At 44.7% G+C, this 16,927-nt stretch overlaps 2 protein-coding genes across 5 annotated transcripts in view; one reads left to right on the forward strand and one right to left on the reverse strand.

The window, feature by feature from the left end:
* LOC144168682 (diuretic hormone receptor-like) overlaps positions 1 to 16,927 on the reverse strand; it is a 182,249-nt gene that overhangs the window by 147,483 nt on the left and 17,839 nt on the right. The gene's annotated exons all lie outside the window — the stretch shown is intronic.
* LOC144168683 (uncharacterized) lies at positions 6,780 to 15,355 on the forward strand. Of its 4 annotated transcripts, none has more exons than XM_077697618.1 (4): positions 6,780 to 7,183; positions 7,288 to 7,361; positions 8,217 to 8,503; positions 14,903 to 15,355. In XM_077697618.1, exons 1-4 carry the CDS (start codon positions 7,091 to 7,093, stop codon positions 15,007 to 15,009), a joined length of 561 nt encoding a protein of 186 aa, XP_077553744.1. In that variant the 5' UTR covers positions 6,780 to 7,090; the 3' UTR covers positions 15,010 to 15,355. The 4 variants fall into 4 exon arrangements, 2 of the variants coding, with proteins under 2 accessions (XP_077553744.1, XP_077553745.1); XM_077697619.1 differs by having other exon boundaries at positions 6,782 to 7,183; positions 8,232 to 8,503; XR_013322198.1 differs by lacking the exon at positions 7,288 to 7,361 and having other exon boundaries at positions 6,787 to 7,183.

Genomic DNA, 16,927 nt, shown 5'->3' on the forward strand with positions numbered 1-16,927 from the left:
CCAAAAAATGGATAAAGCCGGCAATCATCAAGCGTTTTCAGCACTCAAAACGATCTGCGCGCTCGTCGGCGGCGCCTGCGATAGTGCCTGTGAACACGCCCGCTCCTCTGCCCGCACGTCAACGGAGGCGGCCCAGAGCACGAGTTTGTCGCCACTCTTCGAAATCAACGTGATCGCGGAAAAGACGTTCCACATGCGAAAAAGTGGATGTTAGTGTGGTGAAAAATTATTCTGTGGATTGTAATTCGCAGAGATAGCAACGGTCAAATATCCACCGTGATGCTCAGCCTAAAGTTCGCGACACCGAGCCGGACCGAGAAACGCAAGCTGGTTGCAAGCTGTTGGGGAAGCCCCTGTCCTAAAACTCGCCGTGCGCCCGGGCGTTGCGTTTAGGTCTGAAGCAACTGTTGTGACGATATTTCCTTTTGTCTGCATGGCTTCTTTTTGTTTTGTTTTTTTTTTTGTTTTTTATAGTGACGTTACAAATGCGTTGATTTTATTTTGTTACGCTCACACCCACGCGTCCGCTGTTACTAAACTTGTAATGTCGCGTGTAACAGCCAAAACCGCAGCTTGCGATAACCGCGGGTACATTTCAGTAACCACGGTTAAACGTAACTTCACTTACTTTCACCGTGTAACTAGCGTATAAGTCTCGCAAGGCTTGGATCATAGCGAATGTGCAGTATTGCTGTCTACGTGAGCACTGAAGAACACATCGCCACGGATTTGTACAAGTTTGAAGTTGTTTATTTACCGTCGCTTTCCGCGGTTCTAGTAGTAGTAATCGTCATATGCATCGATGTCGTCGTGTTCGTCATGCCAAACATTACATCCACAGTTCCGCTTGACGACGGCTAAGGTGCGGCGGCGTCGCGTACGTGCAGGAGGCATGTTCGACGTTCCTGAAGTCACGTCGAGGTTCCGTGGAGCAGGTCTTGCGCCCGCTGTGCAGTTGTTGGTTGCTAGGCAACGGGATGCGCTCCTAGGGGTTTTCGCCAATTTCTTTTTTTTTCTTTTTGTTAAAGCGACTGCTGGAGCCGCGGACGCTCGACGGTGGCCGCGAGCCACGCGTTCATAGCCGCGCGGAATTTTCTTCGTATTTTAACGCTTTACGTGCCACACATTAGGGCAGCTACAAAAACTCCACTCTTGAAAAGATTCATCTGATACAATACACAAACAACAAAGAAATACTACACAGCCGTTTTATTTCCTGATGTGCCATGCGCGCGTAGGGGCCCGCGATTGTTGCGTAGCAGTAGACTTTTTAGACTTCTTAAGGGGTTCTCAAAAATACTTTAGCTAAGCCTACGCATTTTGGATAGGTATCAAGGAGCTCTTAGCACTCAACATCGCAAGTAAGCTAGAAAAGACGAGTTACACGCGATCTCCTGACCGATGCTCTTCCCTCTCTCTTCAGTGTTGCAAACTTGTGCTTGAAATTATTCAGAGGTGTCAGAAGCTGGCGAAACAACTACATTACGGAAAATACGCTTTTTTAACGCACTAAGTCCAAAAACGGGAAATTTCTAGCTGTTGTCTCCTACACTGGGTGTAGCAGACAACAGCGGTGCGAGTCCCAAGGGCGCAACTCAAACATCTCACTGCCAAGCTGCCAAAGCGCTCCCCGCTTCGGCCGGGATTTATTTGCCGTTGACGCAATAGTTCTCTAGCATCTGGAAAGCTTGCGAGTGCACCTTTCCCGCGCAAGTCGTTTTTTGAGGCCCTTGCAAGTAAAGTGCCTGCACTAAACTCACCAGACACTACTGACATCTCCGTCGTATCTCGGCTACTTCCTCGCGCCCTGTGAAAACGCCCCAGTGGGAGGAGACGCACGCTGTTTTTGGCGTGGTTACGTCACCTTATTCCTTCTGGGCGGCACATTCACGATCCATATCGCGTGGTCTCCGCACGTGCTTCATGGACATTTGACATCAGAAACCTACCTGAAGCAGATCAAAATCACCCTAAGCAAAATAATAACGCTCTAAACCACGCAAAAAGGGCTGAACGACCTAAATTACAAATACATATTCATGCACTAGCTAGCTCTGTCAGATACATACGGTACAGGTAAAGCGACCAAAAGGCGACAAAACCATCTAATGTGAACAACAAATTGTGAACCAAGACTTAAAACGCCCGTGTGTACGAGATTTTGGCGCACGTTAAAGATCCCCAAGTGGTCAAAATTAATCCGGAGCCCTTCACTACGGCGCGTCTCATCGCCTGCGTTGCGTCGGCCCATTAAACCCTACAATCAATCAAATCAATGAACCAAGACTTACCTAACCAGATATAGAGCCACCTTAACGCACAGAAATATTCAAGAAAAGCATTCGAAACGAAGATAAAGTGGACCACACTTCGCAAAAGTACGGCACAACTGTTTTTAAAGGACCCAATTGAGCGTTTGGGGTTGACTTTTTCTATTCCCTTTATATTGGTCCCTTTATATTCCCTTTATATTATTTCGATTTCCTTTATTGGAGCAAAAAATTTGGGGTTTGCAAAAGGGATATATATATAATTGCATTGAAGATTTTCTTTCCGGTACAGGTCGTTGGAATTCCTAAAGGGTGGTAAAAACTGGGTAATTCGGGTTTTATTCATAACGAAGTTTCCTTTTACGGCCTCTTTCCGGTAGTCCCTACTGAAAATATGGCAACGATATCCATACGACATGAATGATATCATAAACATTTCAACGACATGTCTTCGATATCGCAGAGATTTCAATACGATGTCGAAGAAGCTTTATGACATGTCATTGACATCGTAAGGATTTCAATGACTTATCGTTGTCCTCTGACATCGTAAAGGTCCGATGTCGCAAAGACTTCAACGACGTGTCTTTGACATCGGAAGGCCTTCTACGACATGTCGATGTGCTATATCATAAAGGTCTGTTATCGCATAGAGCAGAACGACATGTCAAGAAAAGATCGACAACATCTTCATGATATGAAGATTTCAACGATAAGTTGTAGAATTTCTGCGGTATGTCTTCAAGGTAGTCTTACAACGTGTGACATATCGCACAAATTAGCCCATTGTGCCCTGTGGTTTCTGTAAAATATTGCAGACAACATATATTCTGCCTTGTCAGCACTGGAAAAAAGTACAAGGTACAGTACAAAATAAAGTACAGTACAAACGCTGACACTTTGCACTCTCAAGTTTACTTACACAAAATTCAAATTCTTTAACCTGTTGTTCTGTAATGTTTCTACGGGTGCATAATTCAAACTCGGTCATTCAGTTAATTCATAAATTGCACTTGTCCACACTAGAAAATATCTGCTTCTTCATTACCACCTGCTAAAAATATGTGTCCAAATATCACTAAACAGCTGAAAATTTAATTAAAGAATGTCAAGACCTCAAAAAAGAATGTTTTGCTACTAAACCAACGTTCGAAATAAAGCAAAACGTTAGTGGAGAGCATTGTTGTTAGCCCTACTCAGTATTCAAAGACCCTATTAAGTTTGGTCATTTTCAAAACTGTCATTTTTTACGTGACCCAATTTGTTGAAAATGACCAATCTTGTTATATAGGCCCTGAAAGTTCTGGTCAGCAGTAGAAGACGAATTAACTAATTGTGGACTTTTCACCTCTGTTTTCAGTTTGTTTTGTGTAGTCTAGCCTTCAAAATGCTAAAAAATGTCATTAAAATCCATGTCCAAACATAACGTGCACTTTTGCCTTTGCCAGAGTGATATTTATGATGACTTCTGCCCATTCAACAAACTTCCAATGTCCTGTCAAGTTTGCAACAATGAGAATTGACTATGTGCAAAGTAGGGTCATTGAATACAGCATTTTTTTGCTATATCAACAAATATTAAAGATACTGAGCGACCACACTTTTTTATCTTCATGGATAACCTTGTTGGCTCTTCGCAATGAGGGCTTTGTAGTAAATTGCAGTGCTTAAGTTCCTATTGCCCTCTTGTTTATTGTTCTTGGCCATGTGTTCATCTGTGCTTGTCAGCAACTGGTACAGCCTGCTTGTAAATGGCACGGTACAACCTCCCCCCCCCCCCCTCCCCCCCCACTCTATTTTTTCCTGTTGCATCTCTCAGTCAGTCATTTTCATAGTTTTGTTCGCACAAAGCGTTTGTCAACCCGGTGGTGTGCATGGCTAGACAGAAAGGTGGATGTGTTTCTTAGGCACGTTCTCTTTTGCGGTATTGCTGTACCCGTTGACAACTGCATACAGATTTCTGGTGAATGGCGCCGTAGAGTCCCCACACCTCTTTTTTTCTGTCGTATCTCTTGAAAGTAATTTCTGCGTACAATATCTTTTATTTATTTATTTATTTACTTATTCACAGAATACTGCAGGCCCGTTTAAGGGTCTCAGCAGGAGGGGCAAGAATATAATGCTGCACACAGCTGTAAATCAGCAAGAACAAAAAAAAGATACATCAGATGCAAAAGATACAAAAAGATACATCGTGGGTCATGGTTCAATACGATCAAGTGTCTGATCAATATGATCATGGATCAATACGATTTTGAGAGTGTTGCTGTGCTTGCTGCCCACTGTGTTAGCCTTGCTTCAATGTGAAGGTGGACAGAGCTGTATGTTGTTGCTGACAAGGATGACTTGCTTGCGAAATCATTGGGCAATGATGCGACGGGCTCCGCACGGAGGCAACAACGGCCAGAGATTGTAAATGAAGACATGAACTTCGTGTACTGCAAAGAAGACTGCATGAATTGCCAGCCAGTTGGAGATTTGCATCCGTTTCGTTCGATTGAATTTTCATGAACAGTCACTGGGGTGCCTAGACCATCAAGCGGAAGGGTGGACAGAAACAGGCACTCGTATTATGGCTCTAACGAAGATGAGAATCAGCTTGTATGTGGCTGTTTAGTTGAAGCGGTGAAAGTGCATTGTTGCGCATGTGTGACGGATATGGGTTTAATGTACACATAATCATTACCCTTCACTAAATATCACTTTCTAGTAGCGCTGTGTCACGTTATGCTGCTGTATTGCCACTTGTGAACATTTTTATGCGTTGCTTTCTTAGCTTAAGAGATGGTAATTGGGTAGAATTGCTCAGTTTGTCCTCGATCAACGCTCCATGCCGGGTGCACATTGTCACCTGGCACTGTGCGTTGCACCAGTTTTGGGGGCAACCCCGGTGCATGCTTATTGAGGATGTTATACGTTGACAACCGACCAAAACTAAAAAGCACCATTTATCATTTTCAGTGAAATTGACACCCCTTGTTCCTTCAGGGAATGCTTTTAAGGATCTTACTGGAAGATGCACAAATTGAGTTCAAACAAGGGTTCATCCAGAATTTCGCTTTTGGGGGGTTGTCCAAATTCTCCTCATGGGGTGTTGGTGGGAATTTGAGTGGGGAGGGGGCATTGAGGAAATCCCTGTTTAAACTTTACAATGCTCCAATAGGAATTAGAGTATTTGAAAACAGCTGCTGATAGGACATGCTTAATCCATAAAAGCACTGGGGTGAAGCTACATAACAAGCTGGGGCTTCAGCATTTTTTTTTTTTAGTGAAACGTACCATGTACAGCCAAACTGTTCACTGTGAAGTATTTGTTTCTGTATAGCAGCACGTTGCGCCGTATCCTCCAAAACAGTGTATGACAGACGCTAGACGTACACATTTGTGCGCTAGCTGCCTGTCCACACTGTATTTTTCCTTTTTTAAGTAACAGTAAGAAGCCCTACCAAACAACGATGTCAAGACATGCTTTGGCTCATACCAAGGCAAGCACATGAGCACAGTTTATTGCTGCAGCCTTGGTTGCTTTTCTTTAGCGACAAACTCAATCGGCTGTGCAGATGTATTTCATGGCGTATAGGCAGGGATTCTATCTTCTATTTTCACACGGGCCGCTGGGAGCGGCCTGTAATATTCTTTTCGCTCGTCGCTGCCGCACACTGTACCTGTTTGCTGTACCCATCACGGTTTTCGCGTCGTTCGTCGCTTCGGTTGCTTTCTCATGTTGCGCCTTGAGCTATGCCCACGTACTCGAACTACTTCAGAGGTTTTCGCTGCTGTCAGCAGTCGTTTTACACAACAGGTTTGCTGTCATTAATAGTCGTATTAGCGTGATGTGGCTTGTCTGCAAGATCGGTGCGTGACAAACAAGCGTTCCCAAACTAGCGGCGTATTTCACTTCATTCGTGGCTACCGTCGCTTGCATGGAAGAGATCGGGGATGATCTGAGATAGCTTTGCTTGGGTCAAATAAGGGAGCTTTGGCTAAATCGCTTGTAACACTAGCGTAGTTGGCCTTGTCAGCAAGATCGGTGCGAGAGAAGCAAGCGCTATAATTGCCGAAATGTCTAAACTACGGTCAAAACAAGACACAAGCAACAATATCCATTCACACTTTGATAATCATACTACATTCTTAGCTGACACAAATCCCTTGTTAGGATGGTACAGTGGTAGAATGCTCGCCTAGCGTTTTGGTAGTCGCTAGTTCGAATCTCGGCAAAGACTTTTTTTTTTTTTTTTTGTCCGTGAGGAATTTAATAGCTTTTTTTTTTTACAAGGGTAAGCGCTTGTTTTTTGCTTCCAATTACGTCAACGTTGGCGATTTGTTCCGTCTCTTTCTCTAAAAAAGGAAAAGAAACCGCCGAGAATTGACCGGAATAGCGCGACCGGAATAAAGGCCGTCAAAACCATCAAAACTATCGAAACTACTTTAACATCAGTGTAAATGTGTCAGAGTTTTTCATTACTATGTACTTCTGCGTATGAAAACCTCAATTTGAAGATATAAACTTGTTATAGCTTTGAGAAACGAAAAGATTATTGCCAATATTCCCGTACTAACACGACTTTCGTCAAACATAGACGTGCTGCTATTACAGCCTGGCAACTGTGTCTCACATTGTGTGTGCGTTTGTGAGGATCCCGCGTTTGTGCTGTGCTGTTTGCATCAGTTTTATCTGCAGATTTCCAGCTGAAATCATACTTATAGAAGTTTTATTGCGCGACATCAGTCCTTCCAACCTACGCATGTGTTGAAAACATGGGCACTGGAAGAACGATCATCGCCGCCCGCCTCAAAAGACTGCGCGTCAAAAGTGGATGGCATTGCTTCCGAACAAAGTGTATTGGTGTTCGCAAAGTGAAGACGACAGTGAAGAAGGATTTTACGTAGGAAACATCGTTCCTGCTAGGGTAAGTAGGCATGTTTTATAAATCTGTACTTGTTTGGAACGGGTTCTGGTGTTTATGGGTCAGCGGTCCACTAAACCCCCATCTCATTTTCTCTTAAATCCTAGGGGACTTGCGTACTTGCTGGGCGACCTGGATTTACCTGTCCACGGTTTCCGCGGCAGTCAGCATCAAATTACTCGTAAGCTAGACCTTAACTACGACGCTCGCGCTGTAGTAGAGGGCTGCTAATTATTTGACATCACGCGGGGTTCTTTAACACCTATGCGTTTTTGCGTTATGTGTCTGCCAAAATCTGCCTTCGCGACTTCAGATCCCGTCGAAATTTCGCGTATGCGTTTTTGCGTTATGTGTCTACCAAAAACTGCCTTCGCGACTGCAGATCCCGTCGAAATTTCGCGTGAGCGGCACAACGCTGTGATCAGTACACATCCGTGAATGCCTGCGGTATACGATGAAGTAACGTGGACAGGAGATGCCCTGGAAGTACATGCGAAAAAGCGGGCACTTGATTCCGTAGGAGCAGCTCGCGGGAACTGTGGGGCTCGATATCAGAGGCATCTGCATTGTTGTAAATTAGTGATGAAAGTTAAGCAAGTTGTCAACATCCTAATATCCCGAAATTGAAGACCATACAGAGACTAACAAGGAAACTGTCGGCCCGCACTCTCAACTCGATTTATATTGGAGAATCGAACTTGCAAAGACAAGCTAGGCAATGCAATAGGGGATCCTCAACAAGCACACACTAGTCCCTATTGAAAGCTATGGACCCAGATAAGCTGCTAGCATGCGTTCAATGCAAATTAGCGTAGCGGTAAGCTTTGGATATATCATGAATACCCCAGTCGCATTACTGGCGTGTCTAATAAACACATCCTTAATGTGACCTAATTTCACTTTGGATGTTGCTGGAATGTTTTTATTATTGCCTTGAAGGTTAATGTCCTTAAGCGATTACAAATCCGCTTGATGTAAGCATTTGATCTTTGCGTGGCCCTCTCTTGTATTTCAACTACTGTCTGTGCACTCACAGATCGTGTACCTTCAGGTGCTGCTGCTGGCTGTCCTGGGTCGGCTGCCTGTCAGTCCAGTTCCCAAGGCTTTGCCAGGGCCTCCCCTGGCCAACCAACACTCCACCTGCTGGACCTAAGCTGCGGCCGGCCTTCCCTTGGTGCTCCGTATGCTTCACCACCAGGAAAAGCCATTCCTTTGTCTGTCACCTGGCACCAAGTCACTTTGCACACCCCTTCAAACGCACGTCATTTCCTCGGCCCCAGGCACTGCTGCCATTCAGCGCACCCATCGATTATGTACTTGCAGGTTAGTTATTGCATGTTGTGCAAACTTCCATTGTCATGATGTATACCTGTTAGCAGTGTTGTAGCCTCTGGTAATTGGAAACATTTTCGTGAAGCAGTGCTGTGCATTTTAAGCATGTTATTGGTTAGTGGGGATATTCAAGAGAATCTGGACGCGCAGGAAGAGAAACCGAACTTTGTTTTAAAGGGTTCATTCGCATGGAATCAAGCCAGGCAATCCTTTTAAAATGTTTCTATACATATGCAGCGGGTGTGGAGAGGGCCTATCCGTAATCCACATACTCATTCAATGCAAGGCACTTGACATAACACAATGCAAACACTTCCAACAACTATACACACGACATATTCCACAACACCCGTCATACTTCTTAGGAGACAAGCCCATGTTTTCACTCAAACGTGTTTTCGAGTTTCTTACCGATGTAAAATTTTTACATCTCATTTCTTGTCATGCATCTTGACAACCTGGCCCTTTACGCCAGTCATCTTAATTATGTTGTGTCTTACTTTGTTTATTTTTACTGAAATGTTTTACTTTTACTTTCATGTCGCTCTCATAACACGACTTTTGTTTGGCGCTCTTTGCCCTTAGTTGGCCTTGCGCCATTAAAACCTAAACACCATCATCATCATAAAATCTTTCTATAAGGCTTGAAGAACTAACCATACAAACTGACGTGGAACTACTTTCTATTTTAGGTAAGCTTAAAATTCCACCTACTTCAGATCCTACTGGTATTATTTACTATGTACTGAAAAGTACAATCCACACTGTAGAATTCCGATGGCGCTATTTTCAGTCTCTCGACAGGCGCTATTCTCAGTGATGGGTGGATAGCCGTGGTAGTACGAACCTTTCCATCTGGGTACCGTGCTTCACCATTAAACTACAGGCCAATTTCCCTAACAAGCACCATCTGCAAGGTTGTGGAACATTTCATTCTCTCTCAAGTCACTAAGTACTTATAAAATTACATCATCATATTTGAATATCAGCATGGGGTTAAGAGTAACTCACAAGGGTTACTCTCGTAAAACACAACTTTCTGGGATTCTTCAGGATCTACATTCATCCGTTGACGCAGGTTTACACACTCCTGCAGTTTATCTCAATTTTTCTAACGCATTTGATCGCATTACACACCGCAGACTACTTCTCAGACTTCACCCTAATGTCCTCATTTGGATCACGGATTTTCTTCCTTGTTGAATTAAAGGGGCCCTAAACAGGGTTCCAAAGGTAGCGACTTTACGTGCTGTTTGCTGAAGGAACAGCATCCCGCAAAAAATGGTTTAAAAGTGTTAAGTATTAGCTAAGTTATTGTTCAATAAAAAGGGTTGGCAATAAGGCCTGGAGCTTTCACCCTGTCCTCGGACCTCTTAATCGGTGTGAATGCTATGACATCACTGACATGCACAAGACCACCTAGAGACCTTACAGTTTCGAGGTACACACAGCCATTGACTCTGCTTGTCACGCTTTTCTTTTTTAGCAGGCGACGTGTATGCTCTGCCCACTGCTGGCTGCGCTGAGCTGAGTGGGGCAGTAAGCAGGCGGGCCGCTCGCGCTGCCGTGGTTGCGTCGGTATGTCAGTTGTAGAATGGGGGAAATGAGTATTTGACGGTCAGATAGGGAGGTCCCAAACACAACATGTTCGCTGGTGACTGTAATTGAAGATTTCCACCTATGATTGGCGGTTTGCTAGCATTTCTTGGTGGTGGCGCTGTTGCAGCGAGCAGGTCCCTCTAGCTTGCGCAGAAAAGGCTTAGCATCGCCGCAGTTATTCAGTCACCACTTTACGAAGCTGAGCTGATGACGATTACCAGCACAATCTTTCACTGCACTGTTTCCCCCTTTCATGCATTTGTAAACTGATTTCAAGCAATAGTCCCCCTCTGGCGGGCAGTGGCAAGTTTTAACTGCTGCGGTTCATGCCATATCGTGTATACACTGCACAGCGGGGTCCTTGTCGACCGTGCAGGCAGATGCTTGCCGCGGTCACGCTTGTAGCGGCGATTCCACCTGCAGAGACTCTCCGTGTTTTTTGGTGTTATTCATACTTTGCAAACAATGCACTATATCCACAGACTCAGCTAAGCTCGTGTAACGGATGGCGACGATCGACATTTGTTTTTCCAAAGATAGCTGTGCTGTAGGGCCGTTCGGTGGAACCGCCGAACCATGCACCCGCATTTCCACCACAGCTGGGAACGCTGATTAACTGCAGATATTAGGAAACCTGCCAAAAGCAACGCTGTAGTGTTCAGCACCAGCTTTGCCATGAAGGCTGCGTCAGAGTCGCAAAGTTACGTCAGAGTGTGTGAGAATGGCGACAAGGATTGACAGGTAAACAAGGAAAGAAGCGAAGACCTTTCTTGCACTTTTGTGCAGCATTCGCTTTACGCAGAGGTGTTATATTTGGTATACGTTGTCGTGAACATGTTGTCTAGCAATTTTGTATTTGAAACGACTACCTTCGGAAGCCTGTTATTTAATGCCCCTTTAAGTTAACGTCTGCTAATAACTCTACTTCTTTTGCCCCCATTAATTTTGGTGTCGTCCAAGGCAGTGTGCTTGGTCCTCTACCTTTTAAATCTATTTTTATCATCTTCCATGTTGCATATCTTCCCGTGCACATCTCTTCACACACGATGTTGCATTTTATCACACAATCTCTTTCGACAACCACCATCAATGCTTTCAAACTGATTAAATCACTTCTCTGGGCTAGTTGTTCATATCGCGCTTGGGTTAGATTAGTGCGCTGCTTAGGCTTACGATACAAGGATGGAGACAAAGAAACACACAACGCAAATGGGTAAGGGCAAACAAGCAACTATGTGTTCTTTGGAATGCCTCCAACAGCTTTACAGAAAAGAGAAGAAACAAACACTAAAAAAAGGGTGGGCGGGGGGGGGGGGGGTGGGGAGGGGGAGATTTAAGGCGAGAAATGGGACGACGAAATACAGAAATTTTGGCTCTGAACTATTCAAGTTGAATGCGCAGAAGCCTAATCATCAGAATCTTCTGCGCACACCCGGATTTACAGGGGCCAAGGTGCATCTTTTAAAAGGACAGTTTTGCAACAACCTTAAGACTATGACGCGTGCTCACGTATTCTCCGAATGTGCCTGATCCCATGAAACAGGACTTCACAATTTTCCTTTTCTGCAGCTTGGGTGATCCGAACAAAACCTCGGTCTGCTCAAATAAAGCCTTCTATCCACACACTTTGCAGTGTGCGGCCAAGTTTCCAGGCCCGCTCGTCCGCTCACCTGTGTAGCGGGTGCTCCCTGAGCCTGGTGTTTACGCACATGCCTGGGTGTGCGATCCAGGTTCTTTTGCAGTTCAAGGGGATGCGGTAGACAGCGCCGATCGAGCATTCAATAAATTTTGTTTTCTGCTTTGTGTCAAACTGATATTTTCACGCCGTGTTTCCATCCTGATTAACCCTCTTACAAAGCCCTTTAATTTGATGGGGGCTGAGAAAACGATTCCAGCTTCTCGCTTCGCTTTTAGCTTCTTTATCTTGTGTATGTACAGGCTAACTTTCTTTCTCTGCTGTTCTTTGGGCCCTTGCTTGGCTTTACCCCCTTTAGCACTTCTAGGCAGTGGACACAAGAACTTGCGTGGGAAACCCACTAGACCTTAAGCGTGCCCACTGTTACAGTTACAGGACTTTTTTTAGGGCTTGGAGGAAACAGCCTGCAACAATGCTTCTCTTGACTAGCTTTTTGCCGTACTTGAGCACTTTCACACTGCATTTGAGGGGTTACAGTTCAAACATGAGACACCTGACAGTGATAGGCTGCGGTATTTAGACATTCAAATCCATGTTGGAGCATCCAACACGTGCGGGTCTTATCGAAGCGGGGGGGGGGGGGGGTACCTACGCTTCCCTTTAACTCTGGACATCCGAAGCTAGTAAAGAGAAGCATTGCTGCAGGCTGTTTCCTCCAAGCCCTAAAAAAAGTCCTGTAACTGTAACAGTGGGCACGCTTAAGGTCTAGTGGGTTTCCCACGCAAGTTCTTGTGTCCACTGCCTAGAAGTGCTAAAGGGGTTAAAGCCAAGCAAGGGCCCAAAGAACAGCAGAGAAAGAAAGTTAGCCTGTACATACACAAGATAAAGAAGCTAAAAGCGAAGCGAGAAGCTGGAGTCGTTTTCTCAGCCCCCATCAAATTAAAGGGCTTTGTAAGAGGGTTAATCAGGATGGAAACACGACGTGAAAATATCAGTGTGACACAAAGCAGAAAACAAAATTTGTTGAATGCTCGGTCGGCGCTGTCTACCGCATCCCCTTGAACTGCAAAAGAAGCTGGATCGGACACCCAGGCAGGTGCGTAAACACAAGGCTCAGGGAGCACCCGCTACACAGGTGAGTGGACGAGCGGGCCTGGAAACTTGGCCGCACACTGCAAAGTGTGTGGATAGAAGGCTTTATTTGAGCAGGCCGAGGTTTTGTTCAGATCACCCAAGCTGCAGAAAAGGAAAATTGTGAAGTCCTGTTTCATGGGATCAGGCACATTCGGAGAATACGTGAGCACGCGTCATAGTCTTAAGGTTGTTGCAAAACTGTCCTTTTAAAAGATGCACCTTGGCCCCTGTAAATCCGGTGTGCGCAGAAGATTCTGATGATTAAGCTTCTGCGCATTCAACTTGAATAGTTCAGAGTCAAAATTTCTGTATTTCGTCGTCCCATTTCTCGCCTTAAATCTCCCCCTCCCCCCCCCTGCCCTTTTTTTAGCGTTTGTTTCTTCTCTTTTCTGTAAAGCTGTTGGAGGCGTTCCAAGGAATAAATAGTTGTTTGTTTGCACTTACCCATTTGCGTTGTGTGTTTCTTCGTGGTAAGAGCATTGCATAATTGTTGCTCACAGAAGAGCTGCACATTTGAGGCTAGAGGTGATGAATGAAGCATAACCTCTAGCTCCTGATGAACAACTCTTTCCACAATTTGATAACGAGCCCCTTTTGTTGCCTTCACCATTTTTGTAATTCTCCTATTTCCCGTCTCAAAGGGAAAGACGGAGAAAGCCGATAACGGTCCTAAATTTTCCACACAGTTTTCGAGATGCAACAACTGGTGCATGTTAAAGGTCATAAAACATTCTCCATACAGTCCTTCGGCTCTTGCCACGAACACTTGAAGGAGGTGTCCTAGAAGAACAATACATTTAGCTATCGATTGTAAGCTTTAACACGATCCAAATTTTCGTGAGAAGGAGGGTCATATGCAATGCAATTCGTTTATTTTTTAGAGCTGTGACGAATTCCCTGCAATAGATGTTTATTTTAAATCCAAAGTTATTTGATGTCTTCGAGACTGCGATGGTTTGTTTCAGCCACCATCTAGTGTCATCAAATACTCGTTCAACTTATTCCAGCGAGAAGTCGCTGCAGACATTAGGCTCATATATCAGGCCCTTGCCTCTGATTCATGTTGGTTTTGCCCCCCATTATTTCACTGTTGCTGTTTTCGTGAATTGCGTTATGGCCAGAGGGGCAGAGCTGGCCCAATAATACTAAGGAGATGAGAGGTGGTTATCAAATGCTCCATCAGCATTTCACCGTTTGTCACTCAAGCAGTGCAGGAAAGCCCAATTGGAGAGACCTCGCTCGTAATTTTCAAATGGTTTTATTCGAACAAAATTTAAATTTGGGTGAGTTGGTACAAATTCATGATGAAATGTAATAGCGCAATAAACAACGAGGGACAGAAGCGCCCGTCTTGTGAATTTTCTTCTGTGTCCCTCGTCGTTTATTGCGCTGTTACATTTCACCAGGTCTTATTCTGTTTGAGTTGAAATGAAATATTGCATTATTTGATTCAATTGTTATATTGTAGTTGCGAATTTTTGCACATTATTAAAGATCAGGGATAGGGGCAAAATAACCAATATTGCGAATGCACTGTTCTCACAACATAGCATCCACATAAACTCGTGAGGCAAGTGCCATGTCCAAGTGGTGGTCCGTGCTCAATATAAGATGTGCTGGTATAGGCTTGCGCCTCGGACCTTAGCATCAGCCTGCAGCCATGCTGTGAGCTCAAGCTCATGAAGCTTAAGGGAAACATGGCTTCTCTTAGGTGCCCCTCCCCACACCTTTCTCCACTGCGCTAGCACAATAATAAGGGACACATCTCCACATGTGACGAATCTTGCATTTAAGTGTGGGCCAACGATGTTTGGTGGTCATAGTCATAGCATTGTGAGCAAGCACCGCTTCTGCAGTTGTGAAGAGTAGCCTCATTTGACCATGAAAGTCTTCACAGGTGGTACAACTAACTGAGCATGTATGTAATATCGCTTGATTAATGGGGCAGACACACCCGAAAGGTTCACGTGCACCCTCTAAACACATGTTCTCTGCTCCCTCTCTTTTTCCATTTTGTGCAGGTGCCCATGGTTACTTCATGAAACACCGGAACAGCGAAGCTACCACGGAGAAGCGGCTGAAAGCATTTAATGGATATGTGGCCAACCTGCTGCGGGACATGAAATAAAAGGGAAAAGGCAGCAGCTTCCAAGTATTCTTTTGCGTATTCTACTGTGCAAGGATCTAAGCACATTCACAGCACAATATCAACACCTGCGCATTTAACGCTTGTATTACACGCACACATCGAATACATATTGTCGCTCACCCCAGCAAAATCTGTACGATAAACTCGAACGACATCGCTTGCAACGATCCGACTTGTATGATCCAACGTATACGATGAGCTACTACGATGAGCTACTACGATATCTCAATGATATCGTTGAAGCCTATGATATCATTCACCTTACGATCCCATAATCTCGTATACGAGTTATCGTTCATATATCGTTTGATTTTTTTCAGTAGGGGTACATTAGTATTTTGAGGTCCTCGCGTGTTTCAACAACCGATTTAGCCCTTGCCGATCTCCCCTTGTGAATACGTGCAAACACTTTAAGGGCACTATCATCATCATCGTCGTCATTATCATCATCATCATCATTTAGAGCTGTAAGTGGAGGAAAGCGAACAAAACCGCATACATTTTCTTGATATTTCACAAATTCGCAATAAATTCACATAACCCCTGCTAAAAAGAAATGGATTTGAAGTAAAACAAACAATTAGAATAGAAACAAACCTGGCCTGGGAATTTTGAATGCGGTTTATGCAATTTCTACGCCAAAACGGTATATACACCGTAACATGACCTGCAGTCGCATGGTGAACAACATTTATTGTGGTTCGAACGTAGTATATACTATAAGAGCGAACGGTGAGTTCACAGATCACGGTGAGATCACAGATCACAGCCGGTAACGTCAAAGTGGCTCAGCCGTGCTACATATACCATGAGACCAGACACGCAACGTTCGTTTAAACAGAATATACAAGCACCTGTATACACTTTCAAACACGTCGATATTACTGTTCAAATGCGCGAAGTGCCTCCACACGTCACGGGCGCCTACGGGATACGAAATGAGACTGCACCTCCTGGGCCGAGTGCCCACAGGGTACCCCCATGTAAATACCACCCCAAATGCTCGCCAAGGAGAACATACCCGCAGAGGCCTACTTGGCTAAATTTCCAGGGCATTTTTTTATGTTTGTTTGTGTTACCTGTACAGGTTTAACAACGATACTGATACTCGTTATTTGGCACTCAATATATTTCATGTCGTTTGGTACTTTGTCTGGGTGAACGTTAGGAGTATGTTTTCAAAGAACCATATCGCATACGCACCAAGTTGTACAGGACACCTCTTAGCAGCGGTATTTCGCATTTTGACCTTTTCGCAACAGTGTCCAGCAGTCAAACAGTGTACATACCCAGGGAATATTAAGTACCCGCTGTAGTTGAATGGTTACCAGTAACTAACGCGTTTGTTCCATTTAATGAGGGTTGCAAACCTTAGACAGTCGACATATTTACAAAGCAGCAGAGGTGAATTGTACAACGCTTTCCCCGAGATTTTCTATTTTGTATGAGCACCAAAGTACACACAATGGGACTAATAGCTTATTTGTAAGCAATGAATATTACTTTATACAATGAGAACTTCGCAGGGGCTGTGCGAGGTGCCACAGCAGTGGCTGCGGTTTGCGGTTGTACTGTTTTCATTGGGAAACGCTGCAAGCAGAACTCTTTTCTGGGCCTTTGTCAGGGCAGCGTTAGACCCCATTGCTACATGGACCCCAATCGACCCAGCGCGCCTTACAGAGGATGTTTAGATTTTCCCTTTGCAAAGACATTCTCCGCAGAGCTGGGCTCCGGTGACAATGGCTGCGCCATTGCTCAATTTCTTGGGGCATTGGTGCTGGCGCATGCCACAAACAACAGCGAAAGTGGAGGCTCAAAGGATTTTTTGTGCGCTCGTGGTAAGTGCTTCTGCACCCCATCGACTGCTTTAAATGCCAACGCAGTGGCATTCGCATTG

This window comes from Haemaphysalis longicornis, unplaced genomic scaffold (assembly GCF_048455015.1).
Source record: "Haemaphysalis longicornis isolate Haplotype H1 unplaced genomic scaffold, Haemaphysalis longicornis Haplotype H1 scaffold_2, whole genome shotgun sequence".
Lineage (NCBI taxonomy): Eukaryota > Metazoa > Arthropoda > Arachnida > Ixodida > Ixodidae > Haemaphysalis > Haemaphysalis longicornis.